The 17094-nt window shown below is 48.6% G+C and overlaps 2 protein-coding genes across 3 annotated transcripts in view; one reads left to right on the forward strand and one right to left on the reverse strand.

The window, feature by feature from the left end:
• Positions 1-17094, forward strand: part of LOC143430982 (protein 5NUC) — a 139146-nt gene that overhangs the window by 107467 nt on the left and 14585 nt on the right. The gene's annotated exons all lie outside the window — the stretch shown is intronic.
• On the reverse strand, positions 4122-16727 carry LOC143430988 (uncharacterized). The gene is made up of 3 exons (XM_076907473.1): positions 16582-16727; positions 8405-8498; positions 4122-4729 (listed from the first exon to the last, which is right to left on the reverse strand). The coding sequence occupies exons 1-3, from the start codon at positions 16624-16626 to the stop codon at positions 4146-4148; spliced, it is 723 nt and encodes a 240-aa protein (XP_076763588.1). The 5' UTR covers positions 16627-16727; the 3' UTR covers positions 4122-4145.

Genomic DNA, 17094 nt, shown 5'->3' on the forward strand with positions numbered 1-17094 from the left:
GCCCGCTCTCTCCATTGGAGGTGCACGTGGATACAGTTATGCAACCGAGTTATCGACAAATCGACGTTAATTGCCATCTGGCTTAACTCATATGGGACAAGAATCACTCGCTTGATCCTAGCTACGTTTCAAATATCTTCCAAATATCCACTGCCAACGAAGAAGCCTCTCGCTTGACCAAAAATACCCAAATATTGGAGATTCTTACAAATTCCACGCTCAATTTATTTTAATTTCAATAGAGACCAAACATTCGCGATCTTTACATCGTTCCCCCGAATTCCATCGCGAGAAACGACGATGGATCTGTTTGGCCAACGTTCCACGATGTCCACGACATTGTCATCATGGATTCCCTCGGCTGGCAATTGCGGGACGCCGAGGGAATCGAGTAAATTGGCTGAATTGCCACGTCCGAGAATCGTAGCACGTCGATGCACACACGGGACGTATAATGGAATCACTCGAATTGCTACGCGAAATATTGTAATTCGGATGCCACTCTGTTTACGCTGATTACCAACTGTTCCTCCGTGTAATACGTCGAGCTCGAAAAATTTGGATCTCGACCAGGTAGGAAAATTGATTTCACTCGAAAATCATCGAATAACCAGCTGCGCCTATTCTTTAATGGCCAATCGGCGCGTGCAGCATAAAGGCGCACGACACCACTCTTACCAGCTGCCGGAAGTATACATCTGCCGCGGCTTCCACTGTACGCGCCGTCGAGAATGGCCCACCTTTCCATCGCGGGGCGTACGTTTCAGAATTGTTTTACAATTACACCCCTCGTTGCGACGAGATGATTCTCGCGATCTCTTTAAAGGAGTACGATACCGGACGATACTGCTTTTTTATTTCGCGATCGTATCGTAGCGGACTCTATCGAGATATCCGCGCGAGGAGGAAAGGAATAGTGAAAGGTGGCCATTTTGGAAAACCCGAAACATCTGCTAGGAAACAGCGATCTTTGATTAGGGCCTGGCTCGTGCTGAACACCTTGCCTCCCGGATCGTTGGCCCTTCGAACTTGAAAGCCGCCAAAAAAGAAAGGACTTTGGACGTTTGCTTAATCGATGACTCGACAAAAATTTCGAATAAAATATGATCAGCGAAAGATTGAAATGTTGAAATAATTTGTCACGCGATAAGAATTCGATAGACATTTGATTGCAATCGTCCTGACGCATTTAAAGGATCGGTGCGACCTTTGTATTGATTAAGTTGCTGTCCAATTGATCGAGACAAGATTACCCGCAACCGGTTCTCAGTTTAGTTAGCAGATTTTTAAGCAAACCTCCAACCCTGAGCGAAAATTTATCTTTGGTTAACGACAATCAGCTTCGTTTATCGCTCGCCTCTTCGTGTTTCGTACCGCACGACCGTGTTTTATCTCCTTCCAGGTGCTACCGTTGAGAGCTTCTTCGTCCCTGGCCGGGAGATAAATGGACGCAATTGTCTGGAGACGTTCCGTTCTGGAAAACTCGAATGGAACACGAAGAGACAACTTTTCCGATAACGCAGGACCAGAGGACCCTTCGCGAAGACTTAAAAAAAGAAATGAAGGTCGCGGATGATGTATTTTCCGATGGAACGCCGTGGTTTCAAGCTACTGACACTTTACACCGATCGCGAGAGGGTTGAGAAACGCGTAAAAAACAAACGAAGGAATCCAGCTCCCACGGATATTCGTGTCGCGAGTTATCCGAGCGACCTGACCCAGGGAATTCGGCGCTGGCAGTGGTCTCAACCCTTTCTCGCGTTCTCACCCCCGCAGCTGACGAGCACGGGGATACCACCTGACGGACGTTCCGTGCCAGGAACAGCTGTTCTCTCCCCCTCCAGTTTTTCAGTGAACCCTGGACCAGGCCTCGAGCAGGGGCCCAGCCAAAAAATCGAAACGATTTCGCCACGGAAAAAAAAGCAACGGCCGGACGGAACACCGGGCAGGATGTTCCTTGGGGATGATTGGAGATCGTCCGAGTAAACGCGTTTTCGCTGGGAATCGGATTTTTAAGGAACGCGACGACGCAAGAGAATACCGCGTGAGATGGAATCTTCCCTCGAGTTTCTTGGAAATCAATTACCTTGATGTTGCAGACAGACGGTCGAATCGAGCCAACAAAGTGACTCGTAGCGTTGATTGGCATCGAAGGGGTAGCTAGATCTACGACGGATCTGCAGTTTCGCGTACGCGGATGATTCAGCGGCGGTAAGAAACCGCATAGATTCCCCTGGTAACAGCAACCTTCGACTTATTTTCGCCGGACGAACGTCGAAGACAACAAAAGTACCTCGACGGAGCAGATGCATGGCATGTGCTACGAACCGACACCAGATGCCCCATTGGCGTAGAGGCAAGCTGCCACGATAAAGCCTGCCCATGGGATCCCTTTCGTCGCGTGCCAGATAGACCCTTCCCAACCGTGATCCTCGTTGGATTTCCTCGAATCTCGATGGATCCGCTCCTCGACTTCCCTGGGCCGCGGTCAACCTCCTCCGCTGGGCAGCTGAACCCAAGAGCTGCCTGGAAAATTCTTCCTCCACCGATTCTCCTCGAATAGAAACGAATAAGAAACTTCCATCTACGATCGTGCATCCTCTTTCGAACGAAATAATTCATTTGTCAAGTGAATCACTTACCCCGATATTCGAAGCCTTTCCACTCCTTCCTTCGTTTCCTTTGGAAATAACTTTCTCGCGTTCGAATTCCTCCTCGTTCGGTTTCTGATTACGAGTCAGAAGAGAGAATACTACAACTTAGTGAAAGAGAGGATTAATTAACTTAGCGCTCGTTTATTTACTGGTCAATGTTATCTACAATGATTTATTGTAAAAGTAACAATAGTCGTGTATAAGTTAAAACGAGATATGATACATATGTACAAACGATCGGTCCATTCTGTCGATCCCGCGGGGTCGCGCTCGATCGCCGACAGAGATCGAGAAACACGCTGACAAGAGTCGTCCCCGCGAGATCGATCCGATCGCGACAGAAAATTCTCTTTGATTCATCCGGCGAGTGGGCCTCGGGATCGAGGTCGATCGTCGATCCAGAGCCACTCGCGAGGACCCTTCGACTAAACTTAACTAACCTAGTTTAGAATCGCGCACTGAACTCGCGTTAAATAACTCCCAGTCACCCCGTCGACGACACTGGATCCAGATTTTTCGTATACGATTCCCCGATTTCGATCGATCGAACGTTGCGCCGCCATCAGCTTCGAGTTCTCCTCTCGCGAAGCGGCAATTTTGTCGATTCTGAACGCAAGTTTGCAAGCGGAGTGAATTTGATTCGAACAGAGGCACTTGGTAATCGAGGAGAGAGAGAGAGAGAGAGAAGCCTCCCAGCGCGACGCAACGTTTAATCAATGTCAGAGAGCGTTGGAAAGTCGAAAATAGTGGACGATGATAATCTACTTGACGGACCACCGCGACGCTCGCTTAAAGAACGTCTTCGGGGTGTTCAACCCCCTTTGTCCCCGTTCATATCGATCCAGCGTATGAACCCTTTCCCCGGTATTGACATCGTTTATTGACATTCGTTTCTCGCGGAGTGAATCTAACGTCCAATGGATCGAAAACGCGCGAGATGAGAGTGAGCTTTCCCTTATAGCCTAACATCGTAAGGATACAATAAATAATGGACGATTAAAAAGATAGAAAGGAAAAAAAACATAAAGAAACGACGCTTACAATAGTGCTAAATAAAAACGATGATACATCATGAAAAAGAGTAGTAAAGGAAATCCGTATGGAGAAGCGTCCCGTTCTACGAACGCGCCAAGAAGAAAATAAAAAAAGTAAACGCGATACTAATTTCATGGTCGAACGCGAACACACGTGAATACCGTACGCGCCATTGGATGTTAAGTTCATCCTCCATTCGCCGTATCATCAATGTAGGAACCAGATGGACCACGGATCTATCGATCCACGGTCGTTTCCCTAAAACTGAACGTTTCAGTGACTATACACAGCGCCTAATAGAAAACACGAGGCGAGATCAGCTTCTTCGTTTGATATCCGGTTTGAACGACGATGAAATCCACCGAGACACAGCCACGTCCTCCAGAAAAGTCTACTATTTAATGGAAGCGATCCCTGTCCGTGAGATCTCTCGATAAAATCGGGACGATCCCTCGTTTACGTGGTATACTGGACGAAGGCCCGTTCCCTCTGCAGCTCCAGATGGTCCTTCATGGCGAGGATCGTGGGATGATGAGGCGGCAGTCCTTCGTCCTCGACGAGATATCTGAGGGCTTCCGTCGCGCAGGCGTCCCAGCCGGCGCGTTCAGCGTTCCAGGACCCTGGCTCGCGAGGACTGCTCCCTTCTTCCGTCCCTTGGTCCATCCTCAAACGACCCTCGACGCACTGCTGCGACTCGAAACTGCCTTGCTGTCTCTGGCACTTGTCGGCTATGCTACTGTCGCGACAACACTCCCCAAGGCAACTACTGTGTTCCAGGTAACTCGCGCCCGTTAATTCCGTTTGATTCTTGCTGAACGAACTCTCGTTCGATGGCAGCTGGGTCCTGCGAGGTTTCTGACAGGACTGCTTCAGCTCCTTGGCCAAAGAGGCGGCTAGCTGGTGGAGCAGTCTGGCGTTCTCCTGTTCCTGTTCCTCGTCCTCGAACTCGTCCAGCTCGACGCCCTCGTCCTCCGAGGAGGACACAGCGTCCTCGTGGTCCTCGTCCATCGCCAGCAACGTGAGCAACCTCTCCGCTGCATCTGCGCAGAGGGAAGAACGGATTTGTCGCGCTTCGACGAGGTACTTAGTTTCACGACAGATTTTTATTAATTACACGCGTTGTTAATTGAATGGGGGACAGAAATGAAGCCAGAGAACTCGATCGACTCGATGAAAACGATGAAAGCGAGCCCGGAGAGGATCAAAAGAGGCGACGCCCGACCGGAATTCGCCTCGACTCGGTGGCCCGGTTTCGCGCTCGCTCCTGTGGGAATCCCGCGCCACGAGCCTCCCATGGGAACTACCTGTCGCTAACCGAGCCCTGCGAATCACCGAATTTCGCACGAGGCCCACCTCCCCTTCTTTCACGTCTCGTCTGATGGTGCGGAGGAACCATACCGTGCGCGTACGCGGCCACCCTTGTTCGCACACTCTTGTGAGAACCCTCGCGGAAGGAACATCAGGTAGGGCCAGTTTCCAAGGCCCATCTAGTCGTAGGACACCGTCCGCGTCGAGGGTGTTCGATTAAACCGCGAGGGACGCTTTTATCCGATGTAAAATCAGAATTCTTCCACGCTAAAAACGAGTTACGTACTCGAACGAGAAATATCGAATTGAAAAGACGGCACGATCGAGTAACGACGGCCAAACAAGTTCAGATTGGTTTACTGGCCGAGGGACGAGGATGTGGAAAATTGGTGGAAGTCTACTCCCCTTATGAATTATGTAAGAACGCTTTAGAATTCACAGAGGGTAGTCGGGAGGCAGAATTTTCGTCCGTTTATGTAAACGGTATTTGTACAGATGTATCGCGGACTCGAGCGAGATGAAGGACGCCGGTCCTGATAAATGGCGGGCAGGATAAAGTATTCTTGGCAAAGTCGCTGCGCCGTTCCGCATCCGGTAAACAAAATTAAGCGAACCGGAGGATTCGACGCTACCAATAAATCCTCGATGATCCAGTTCCCTTTCTGGTTCCATTTAACAAAAGCTCGAGCCAACGTACGAACGAGTTCCGACTCGGAGGTCCATCCCGCGGACCAAACCGTTTTTTTCTTCGATAGACCGTTGTTTCTTTTTTCAACGCGTTCCGCGCGACGCTCGCCCCTTTTTTTCTTTATCCCATCGACACCAGAAGGGATTCCAGACCAGTCGGGGTACGCGTTCATTGTTTTTTCCCTCCGCAGAGGGCAACCCCCACAGACGCGGTCGCCGGACGTTCCCACAGGAATATCCAGATTTAAATGTCTCCTTTCTATGGCCTCCCTGGAGGGATTGAGTTAGGTTAGTCAACGATTTAAAGAGCTCGCAGTGTTCCTGCCCCATCGATACGATCTCGAGCTCACGATTTTTCAACGATACAAAAAATACCACGCGTGAAACATCGTTCCATCCCTCGCGTCGTTAAGAATTGCAAAAGAGGGATAACGACGAGTCTGACAGAACCGTGGAATAAAGCACGATATCTTCTACCAACTTCTACCACCCCCGTAAAGCTTCCATCGAAGATTACATAAAGATCGTGTTGGAATAAATCCTTCGTGGGACGGTGAGGAACATCTTTCCTGGGGGAATCGGTGAATTCATCGGTGGGAGTGGAGTCTCGCCGACCCTCGAACCGAATTTATAGATTGCAAATCGACCAGCTCGATCGCTGAGCTTTTTTCGAAATTGCTCGAGACCGTGGAGATGGAAATTTCCACGGTTGTAAGCAGAGTAATCGGAAGCGGGCCGACATTAGCATAGAAAATTCATATTTCAAAAAAGGGGTCAGCGTAAAGTTATTTTCTCGTTGTAGCAGCTACTCTCCGCGAGCCGTCCCGCTTTGTGAATAATGGTAACGACCCACAAAACTTTAATGAATCTTATAAATGGACTTTGAAACAGTCCCGCGGCCGGAGCCGGGGGTAGACAGTCGTTATCTGTTGTCCCGGCGTTGTCCCGAGCATGGTAGCCGCTTTAATTCCCCGGCAGCGAGGCTTTTAACGAGCCCGTGAAGTGCAATCGAGTCTGCTGGAAATTTATTTCGCTGCTTTCCCGCGAACAATTAACGGGAGGAGCCGGTGAACGCGTTTAAAACGAGGTTAGTTGATCGTCGACCGCTCGAATCTGTACATCGCGAGCTTCTTTCTTTCTTTCTCTCTTCTCTCAGAGGGGAATAAATTAATTTCCCTTTTCTTCCTGTCGAATAGAGATTCGCTCGCGAGGTAGGTACCTGCAGGAAAAAATTAGGTCGAGACGACGCGCGAGGTTCATTGAAATTCCCAGGCAGAAGGGGCCAGGAAGGTGGTTTGGCAAAAAAAAAAAGAGGAAAAAGGCGCAGACCCTTCCCGCGGTGGGTCGTCGAATAAAAATTTCCTGGGATTGCCGTGCATCGTACGAAGAGAGCCAGAAATATTTCTGGTTCCGAAGGCAACCGAATTTCCCATATTCCTGGGAATAAACTCGATTGGCCCCGTTTCCTTGACAAAGAGCCGATGCCTAGAAGGAGGAACACTGGCTGGCGCAAAGTAGTTTACGTGTATACAGAACGAGCCGTGGCACAATCAGTCAGGATGAAATTCAAGGCGACGGTTATAACTTGGCACGGAGTCGAGGATTGCACGACCATCGCGAGAGAAGATTGTTAACAGTCGTCATAAGTTGATCGGAGAGACGCGGGAATACCGCGAACTGGGTTATATCCGTCTAATAAATTGTTTCGCGGGAATCCAAGCCAACTCTGAACGGACGGCCAAAGTGAAGTAACAAAACGTAACGCGTACACACGATCGGGGGTGTGCCATGAATACGGAACAACGTTTCAAACGCGATACCTCGCGATCGAATCCAATCTCTTTGAAAATATCTCGACTCGACGAAACGAATTAAAATTAATTCTCGTTTCGCCAACAAACCGACGCGAGAAACATTTTAACGACACGTTTACAACGCGCTACCTGGGAAGCGGTTTCCCGTGCAACGAGGAGACCCCGGCAAGCAGCCTTCTTGCGGCTGTAAATAATTATTCCGTCTCGAGGTAAATTAGAGGGGCGAGGGATGAAAAGTATTCTCCGTTTCGTTCGCGGCCCACTAATTGCATTCCTGCCAATTTCGCCCGCAACCGACCCGTTTATTTAGCTTAACAATTTCCGAGAGACGCACCCCTCTCGCGATCGCGAGCACCCCCTCGACGTCGTTCTCCCTCTCTCTCTTTCTCCCCAACTCCCTTAATTCCATTCTTCCCTACCTGTTTTACGACGATCTAATTAAAGGGCGAATAAAGCTGCGCGAATGCGCGAGGGCGGCCGCGGGGGATGTAAAACAAGAGGGTAGTTAGGAATCGGAATGGAAACGAGGATATTCCAAGGAACATTTGAATTGCAAGGAGCTTGTTTGCGCGCTTTATGAATGCCTCCGGGGATAATAACCTCGTGTACCACCGATGGAGAAGAGAATTGTTCAGCGGAAGGAGCGGAGTCGGTGTTTTTAAATTGGAAATGAAAAGTTTCATTTTTCCTGCAGTATCGCGGAGATTGCATTCGGTCGTTAATTAGTCCGATTGTTCGACACGTTGATTATGCGGACAAATTCTGATGCAACGAACCCTCCTCCGTTAATTGCAACCCTCTCTGAAATCTTGCCCGTTTAAACGAAAACATCCTGCTCGTCGAAGCGCGGATGAGGGGGTGGGAGAGACGAATAAACCTGGGGTCGAAGAATGAAAGTTTAATTACCTCGAATTGTCGGGGATGAATCCGCGACGTCGGTTGCCAGATCGACGAGGTCCTCTAATCCTCCGCCATCACCCTCGCACTCCATCAGCGTGTCCTGAAATCAGAAGATCCTTTACGGGTACTCGATCCGACTCGGCTCGTTATTCCATTATTAAACGCGATCGAGTCGCCTCGTAAAGACGAGGATACCGATTAATATAATGACAGAGCAAACACTGCGGCGACATCGAGAGACGGCAAAAAAGAAAACGGTGAAACGTCCGTCAAATCGGTTAATGAGATTCCGCGAGATTGCCAGTGCTTCCTGCTGGGAAGGATACCCCTCCCGATAATCTTCGAAAATTGAAATGTAAAAGACGTCGCGCGCGAACCGGTCCGCATTAAGCCGGCCACTTTGTAATCGCCCAGTGCTCGTTACGTTTTTCTCTACGACCGTGAATGGCGTTTATCCGGAAGAAAATTGCACGTTGCGTCGGGTTCGCTTCGTGCCGGACATTTAATTGCCCTAATAAAGTCCCAGGCTTCGCCGCGAACAAGCGTCGTTCGATTAATCGGAGCATCCCTTAGGTCGATCAACCTCGATAAAAATGCGGGACACCATCGATAGATTAGAAATAGTCGCGCTATAAATGCTCTCGACAACCGATAACTCGCGATTACCAAGCAACAAACACCAATTAAGATTGCGTTTCCTGGCAACGAACAAGAGCAAGTAAAAAGCAAAAAATGAATTCCCTGTTACTTTCGTCCGATACTCCAAATAAGAGAGGCGATGTTTCACATATAAATAACGGGCAGCCCTATTCGAGAGGCGGCGGTCGAGCATGAAAACGCTATAAAAGAATATATCGCGCAACTACATACCTATATAAAGTGCGTGCATCTGCCTTGTGAGAGCGGCGATTTCGCGATACGCAGCACGAGAGTACCGTGGGACAAGAAAAAAAAAAGGAAAAAAAGGGAAAGAATTAAAGGCTCTGTGTTTCTTCGAACAGAGAAATTTGTCGGCTTTCGGACTTCTCGACGACCGCTTAGCTACCGAGCGCACCCGGTTTACGGTTCGCCTCGGTCGTCCATAAATTCGGCGGGTTTATTGCGTGCACCCTTGGTGCTCGTACCCGCGAGAACGCGTGTTACGCACCCAGTGACCCAGAGACCCAGGGGCAATAAACGTGAAAAGCGGCCGGTGTCATTGTGCCGTCTCGTCGAACGATTTACCTGGCCGATTTTACGACGTCTGCCCGACAGGGGTGGGATTAGCTACCCCGTAACACGATGGAAAATATCTGGAAAGTTTCTCTCCTCTCCGTTTTAAATTATCCTCAAAGGCGAGGATAAAGAACCGAATTTGCTCGATATAATTTAAAAAGAAAAAGAGGGGGTGCTCGCGTTTGAGTTCTGGCGCTGAGCCATTCACCACCCTTGGAATTTTTCCAATAACCACCGCGTAAGTATTAGTTACCACGCTGGTTCGGATGATTATCCACGGGGGGATGAAGGAAACGCGATGATTCCTGAGGGGAGTCGTTATAACTTTTATGAACGAGGTAAAATTTGTAGACGGCGCGGGAACATCGGTGAATCTTGGAGTGCATGCATTTTAATCAATGCCGGGACGTGATTTTCGGCTGTTGCCCGGCCAAGTACCTTCGAGTATGTAAATTCCCGAGTGTATGCAAATGACCGCCGTTTTAATAGGCGAGCACAGTGAATTCGCAACGAGCGGGAAAAAGAAGGAGAGAAAAAAAGAAGAAGCGAAAATTAGCGATTCAGCCCGCGTGGAAAAAGGAGGATCGGTCAGCAGCAGCACGAGAGGTATTTATATGTAACGTTCTCTGCCGGAGCAGGAAACGCGATTTCGGCTGTTATAAAGTAGCCTCGAATATGTAAATGCTCCCCGGGCGCAGAAACAACTTCCACGGGACGTTCAGAGCCGTAATTAAAGAGGATTGCTCAATTTATGCGCGATTAAACACGGGTGGGAATTGGATCGATCGAACGGACGGGAGCAGACACGAACACGCGCCCCTGTGTACGCGTCTGCTTCTCTCTCTCTCTCTCTCTCTCTCTCTCTCTCTCTCTCGTTGTGATTTAAAAAAAGACAAGCCCCTTTGAGAAAGGAAAAGAGGAGACACCGCCACGGCGAGAGAATATTTTCATCCACCAGCCTCGAACGAGGGGAGATTATTCGCGGAACGAGGGTAATAAACGCCGATAAAACAGGCGGAGGATGAAATGCAAAAGAGGCACGGACGCGTTTAAAAGGCGAAAACCTGCCCAAGAATTTATTTTTCCGCTCCTTCCTTCCTTCCTTCCTTCCTTCCTTCCTTCCTCTATTTCTTCCTTCCTTTATTACCTCGATCTTCCGGGTGAGCACGTATCAAACGCACGTTTAAACGCTGTTTTATTCATATTTATCCGACTTAATCCTCGCTCCTTCTCCTTCCTCTGGCGTAATTTCGAGAACGTTTGAAGGAAACATTCGGAATTTCATTTTCTCGATCCCTACGTTTGCACTCGACGCAATTTCCACCGCTGCCCGGGCTAATTTACTCGCGAAACGGTAATCGCAAATCAGCCTCGTTATGGCAAGTAACCTCTCATCAAGCTTATCAATTTTAAGCGCGCATAAATGCCCGATAAACGGGACTAATTTGTCCATAAAACGCTTCGCGCAAATTAGTTTTGCTTTTACATCTGGTCCCGTTTGATCGATCTAAATTGCAAATGGCAATGAATTTTAATAACCCCCACGGTCGAGGTCTCCAAGGAATATTAATAATCGCTCGGTCACGGCGATGATCTTGCCTCCCAATCCGATCGAACGACGAATTAAATTAATTTTCGCGTACCTTTCTTTTCACCAATGGCGCGTAATGTATATTCGCGAAGAAACGAAAATGGCTCCACTCAGTCGCGCGCATCCAGTCTGTTTTCATTTCGCACGGAAAATTCGGGATAAAATACCGGCGAAAGATTTGCTCGGCACGTTAATGGATTAGCAGTCAACAATGCGAGCGGACAAGTTTTTATTCATACGCTGGGTGTACCGTTTAATTCCCGCGGCTGCTGGGAACGTATATCCGTTCTAGTCGGGGTTTGGTACGCTATCTGTTATCGAAAACCGATATTTTCGCCGGGAAAGTAGCAGAACGGCGAGCCCGGAAAAGGGTGGTGGTAAAATATTGACTTGATACAATAAACGATCCCATCGACGACCACTGAATTTCCTCTCGAATTGAATTATCGAATTCCATTTTATCCGCGCTCTCGCGTGTCTATTACCCTGCCTGCGCAGAGACGGCAATTAAAAAGGAAGTTCGAGAAGATTACGAATTCACGCGGATTACGGACTTTGCCAGATTAATTAATGAAAACAAGGGGGTACAGGATCGAGAGAGAGAGAGAGAGAGAAAAGAACGGAGATTAATGGGCAGCCGTGCTGAATTAATTACGCGACTGGCAGAAGTAAAAATTCATAGGTAATTAGAGAAGAAGAGGGTGCTCGTAAGGGTGCAGTTCGCTCGCTAGCTCGCTCGCTCGCGGCGGAACAATAATCGACCGATCGAATCTGAATAAAAGCAAGAGAACGAATCCGTGTGTATAAGCCGAGCGATTCGCTTACAACGTTTTTACGCGATGCTCATTTTATTGAAACGCAGTTATCGGCAGGTAGCGATATCGAATATCGATACTCTTTTACGCCACGGCGGATGTACACACAAGGTGGCCGTAAAAAGGCGGACAAAACTCGCAACAACTCCGCTCGTAAACGATATATATATATATATATTGCTGCCTCGTAAATATGATAACGATACGAGCTGTCCGCGTTTTGCATGTTATAAATCGATTTTACACCGAGAGCCGATAAAACGGGACGCTTACCAGAATCGTAGCCAAGGCGCTCGGGGGTGGAAATCGAAGGCGTTCGACAAATAATCGACTTTGCACGGTGGCGGCTACGCGTGCGGAAGAGAATAGAACACCGACGAGGGTTTTTTTTATCGCGAAATTTTCAACCCTCCCCAACCATATATCCGTCCGACTGAAATTTTCATTTAGCCTCGATTAAACTCGAACAGAGCGGAGAATCTACAGGTGTGTTTAACGTTCGACTCGATCCTTTTCTCTATTTTACTCGGGAGCGGTAATTAACTTTAAAATGCAACGGTTCGTTAGTTTCACGCCCGAGCAAATCTTCCAGCAGCCGTGTAATTCGCAATAACCGTATTTTGTTAATGGAATTTTAAAGACAGCCGCGAAAAAGGATTCAAAGACTTGCTGCGAAAGTTGGTGGAGAAACCAGAGTATCGGATTAATTCGTAAGACAGTGGAACATCCTTTGAGCCGATCTTCGTATTTAAGGGCGAGCAAACGGAATTAAAAGTTGCGGAGGATAGCCCAGTGGCCCCCCGTCTTTAGATTGAATTCGCGGAACAATCCCAACAAAGTTCAAAAGGAGGAGAGGCTGGCTCCTGCTCGCGAAAAAGTGGAAAGTTTTTCGGACGCGAAATAAGATTTCATTTGAAATTTAGATTCAGCGACGGCGGAATGCAAGCTCGGAAAACTGATCAGGATTCAAAGGGACGGAGGTATCGAGGGACCGCGGCGATGTTGTCGGAACTTTTACCAACTGCAACAAGCTCGAACGATTTGCTCGCAGCTAAGCAATTTTCGAACCGTTCCGGAAGTAATTTCGGTCGAAGAGCACTGTATCAATTGAACGTTCCGTTGCGTGCCGATTGAAAATGGTATCGGTGCATCGATTGCCTCTGCCATCTTCCAAAGTCGCGCGAATCGTATCGCTTCGCTCGACAAATCTATTTTTCCGTCGGTAAATCTTCCAACGAGAGAAGGAGAGGATATTTCCAAGATCCTCATATTTGTATAACAGGAAGTTCCGGGGGGAAATCCGTGCGCCAGCTGCAATTCCGCCGCTGCAAGGTGCTCGCGAGTAAACGTTATCGCCGGAAGGCGCATTTAGACAATTTCAGCCCCGATATCGGCCGAGAGGAGCCAGAGGGAGCGAAGGGGACAGTTGGGAGCGTAAGCAAAATTCTCGAATCGATCCCACAGGCAGAGGGATTCTGACTCTGGTTAAACTTCCGACTACGCGGAAACCCGCAATCTAGCTGAAGATCGATGCGGTGTATACAGGGTGGATTAACGAGAATTACCAGTTTAAATATCCGGAGAACCGTTACGTAACGGTATCAGAATAATCTGTTCAAGTTACGTAAACGGTGAGAAAAAATTCTATGCTCTTCTTCGTCGCTCGTGGGTTTAAAAAATATTTAAGGTGGTAATTTTTTCCATCGTTCCAGCCGCGTAAGGTATTTAACCGGAAGGGAGAAGTTCAAAGGGTGGAGAACACGCGACGGGAAGTAATATCAGCCAGCAGGAACTTACGCGTTGTAATCGCACTTTGTATTTTATCAAGATCCTGATGCGACGGTAAATTATGTAATTGCAACGGGGCTGCATCCCCGTTTGCACCCGAGGGGCCCTTTCAAACGGTGAAAAACGGCTCGACACGGCGGGAGGGAAACGTTCCATCCCTCCGTCCCTTCTTTTGACGCTCGCTCGCGGCTTGATATAGAAAAATTGCGGCTGAAATGTCCCCGTTGGAAATCGCGGAATGAAGAGGCGACGTCGCGGCCTCGCAGAAGATACGCGCGTCGCTCGAGCTTTTTTTCCATCCGCCCCTCGACGAAGGGGATGGTTTCGAGGAGATTGGAAAGCGGGGAACGTTTCCTGCCGGAATGAGGTTTTAATTAACGCGACCTGGTATCTCGATGTCGCTTCAGGTGATTCAGAGATCGTGCACCGTCGCGAGGAAAAAGGGGTATCGTCGTCGCTTCGTGGAATTTTCCGCGCGATTCGCCTTTTCCTCCACAAATTGATCGAAACTTTGGACCTACAACATTGGGACCGGGCTAATTGAATTGCTAATGGGACAGATCGTGCGACGTTCTCGAATTTTACCAGTTCGTGGTGAGCGCCTGTATAATTTCTCGGCTGTTTACGTCAGAGGGAACGGGCACTCCTTCGATAATAATCGTCAACGAGTTAAAAACGTCAGATTCCGTCACTTTGCGTTCGATCGTACGCAGAAGGACTCGAACGAAAGACGTATCCACGAGTGTTCGTCGATGGTGACAAGTGAAGAATGTTTTCCGCGAATCTTGGGACCTTGTGTCTACGTATTTAGCCGAAAGTGAATTATTTTGCAATCCTAACTTCTCCAACCGGCTCCACCTGATTTCCATCAACGTTAATTAAAACTTCGTGCCGGGTAACGAGGCTACGACAGCGGTGAATCGCGACGGAGCGAGTATCAACGGGGGACGTTGAACGTTTTGGGGGAAATCAAAAGCGTTTCCACGGACGGAACACCGGGAGAGAAGAAAAGAGGGTGCGCCGCTCCTGGGCACAGAGCGATTATTAAACGCACGAAATTACTGTTAATACACTCGACGCGAACGCATCGACTTTAATTGGTACGCGACGACTGCCATTAACGTTTTAATTAGCGGCAGGCAAGCACGATATACAAATGTCGACCGACATTTCCTTCCAGCCCCCGCGATCGATGCTCCAGCATTACCCGCTAAACGGCAACATTCTATTTATAGAACAAACACATTTTCCTCCCTTAACGGGACTACCATCGAGCAATTTCTTGGTGGCCGAACGGAGGCGCCCGAGAAAATTCAATTAACGTGTCCACCGTACAAAATTTCACACGCACCACACCTCACCCTCTACGTTTTTTTTTTTTTTTTTTTTTTTTTTTTAACGAGGAAACTGCTTCGAATGATTTACTCTCGCGAGGATGCACGGACGTAAGCATTTTCATTCTCTGTTTGCTCGCCCGTTGTCGAGCGCCGGTGAATAATGACTCGAGGAAAACAGTAGAGGAAACAAATTATTTCTTGTGTCGTCAGGAAGTAGCAACGCGAGCACTGACAAATTACTCTCAGGCAAACATGTCCAAGATACAACGGATACGTTGCGACTCCCTAACGAGCCTCGCTTGATTACAGAATAATCTCGCGCGGTTTTCTTACTCCCTGCGGATCCTCTTTTAACTTAATTCCCGGCGTAAAAGAAATTGCGTGCGTTTTGTCAGCCGTTCAGAGGGAAACGAACCTATCATTGTTGCGTCGCGCACCGTTTTAATCAATGACGGGGCCCGGTTTTTAAGTTTTACAGCGGATGGAGAAGCTGTTTACCTTAACGCTCAAAGTTTTTTAATTGAGCATGAGCTTTCATCGCGGCAAGCTCCACGGGAAGGAGGCGAGATTGAACTTTTTAATTAATAGCCGGCACTAAATAACGCTACTTTGAAACCCCGCAAACTCGGAAGAAGTTAACGGTGCAAGCGTTGTTCCCGCCTTCGAAACAATCGGAAGAGCATCCGGAGTAATCTGGGCGAAGGAGGATTCGCTTCAGCCTCGATAAAATAACGCTGGCTAAAGGAAACTGGTATGCAAATTTACGTACGCATAAATAAAGAAGACACGGAGGAACGTAGCCGATAATGGCCCCGGATTTTAATATCGACGATCAGTCAAAATGCCCAAGACGAATGCTGTAATTCGTACAGGTGCGACGACTTCAGGAGGAAAGTGCATCGGGTCAGATGCAAGCGGAGGCTTCGAATTTCCCTCGAAATGTAAATAAAACAGTCAGGAAGTGGCATTAAACTCTGGATAAAGTGGAAGCACGGGCGCAAACGAAATTTCATAGCGCACGGACCGAGCTGGAACGCGTTTCCATTCCGGGACCCCATAAACGGGCCACTACGCGCTGCACAAGGTGTTTCTAAATCGCTGCGTTACCGTCCGCGATCTCGCGCGAATGTCCCGTAATCTTGGACCGTTTTACCTCCGATCTCTTCTCCGGACAGTCCCATTCGTAGCGTGCACCTCGCGTTCCCGATCGTTTGACGGCTGTTAGAGGCGAGATTGTCCAGCGAAAGATCTCAACAAGTTGCAGTTTCGTATGGTACTCGACCGTTTACTGAGTCATCGGGACGTACTCGAACGATGATCGAATCGATTCGAGGAATCTCGGGAACGGATCGAGGAATCGAGAGGACCGGCAACCGTGCTCGAATCGGAGCACGAGGGAAAACGAAACCAGGCCGATTAATCGGCTCTATTACATACCTCGGACAAGGCGTCCTCCATCAAATCGCTGGTGGTATCTCTCATGACTTCGAATGGAAACTGGCACCGACAACAATCACTCAACGCCCACGTTTCATTCGTTTCCTCCTCGGTCTGTGTCTTTCACTCCCCGTGTTGTGCGTGTTCCTCCTCCTCTCTTCCTCCTGCTGGTTGTTGTGCTCGTCACCGTCGCGCGCGGGGAAGGAGTTAAACTCTTTCGCCAATGAACGAGCCAACTTTCCGTTGAAACTTCACGATCAGCCACGACCGACTCCCCGGGAGCAGGCTCCTTTCTGTCACGAGCACATTGTCCCGATCGCTTTCGTAGCGTGTTCGTTTAAAACGCACGTACAACTTCGCCGTTGGATCGATCGTATCGCAACGTGTCACTTCCCTCTCTCTCTCTCTCTCCACTCTATTCCTCTTCTCCTTTCTCTCTCTCCCTTGAACACACACGCTCTCTCACTCTCTCTCTCTTTATGTATACATATATATATATATATACATATACAT

The sequence above is a fragment of the Xylocopa sonorina genome, chromosome 16 (assembly GCF_050948175.1).
Source record: "Xylocopa sonorina isolate GNS202 chromosome 16, iyXylSono1_principal, whole genome shotgun sequence".
Taxonomy (NCBI): domain Eukaryota; kingdom Metazoa; phylum Arthropoda; class Insecta; order Hymenoptera; family Apidae; genus Xylocopa; species Xylocopa sonorina.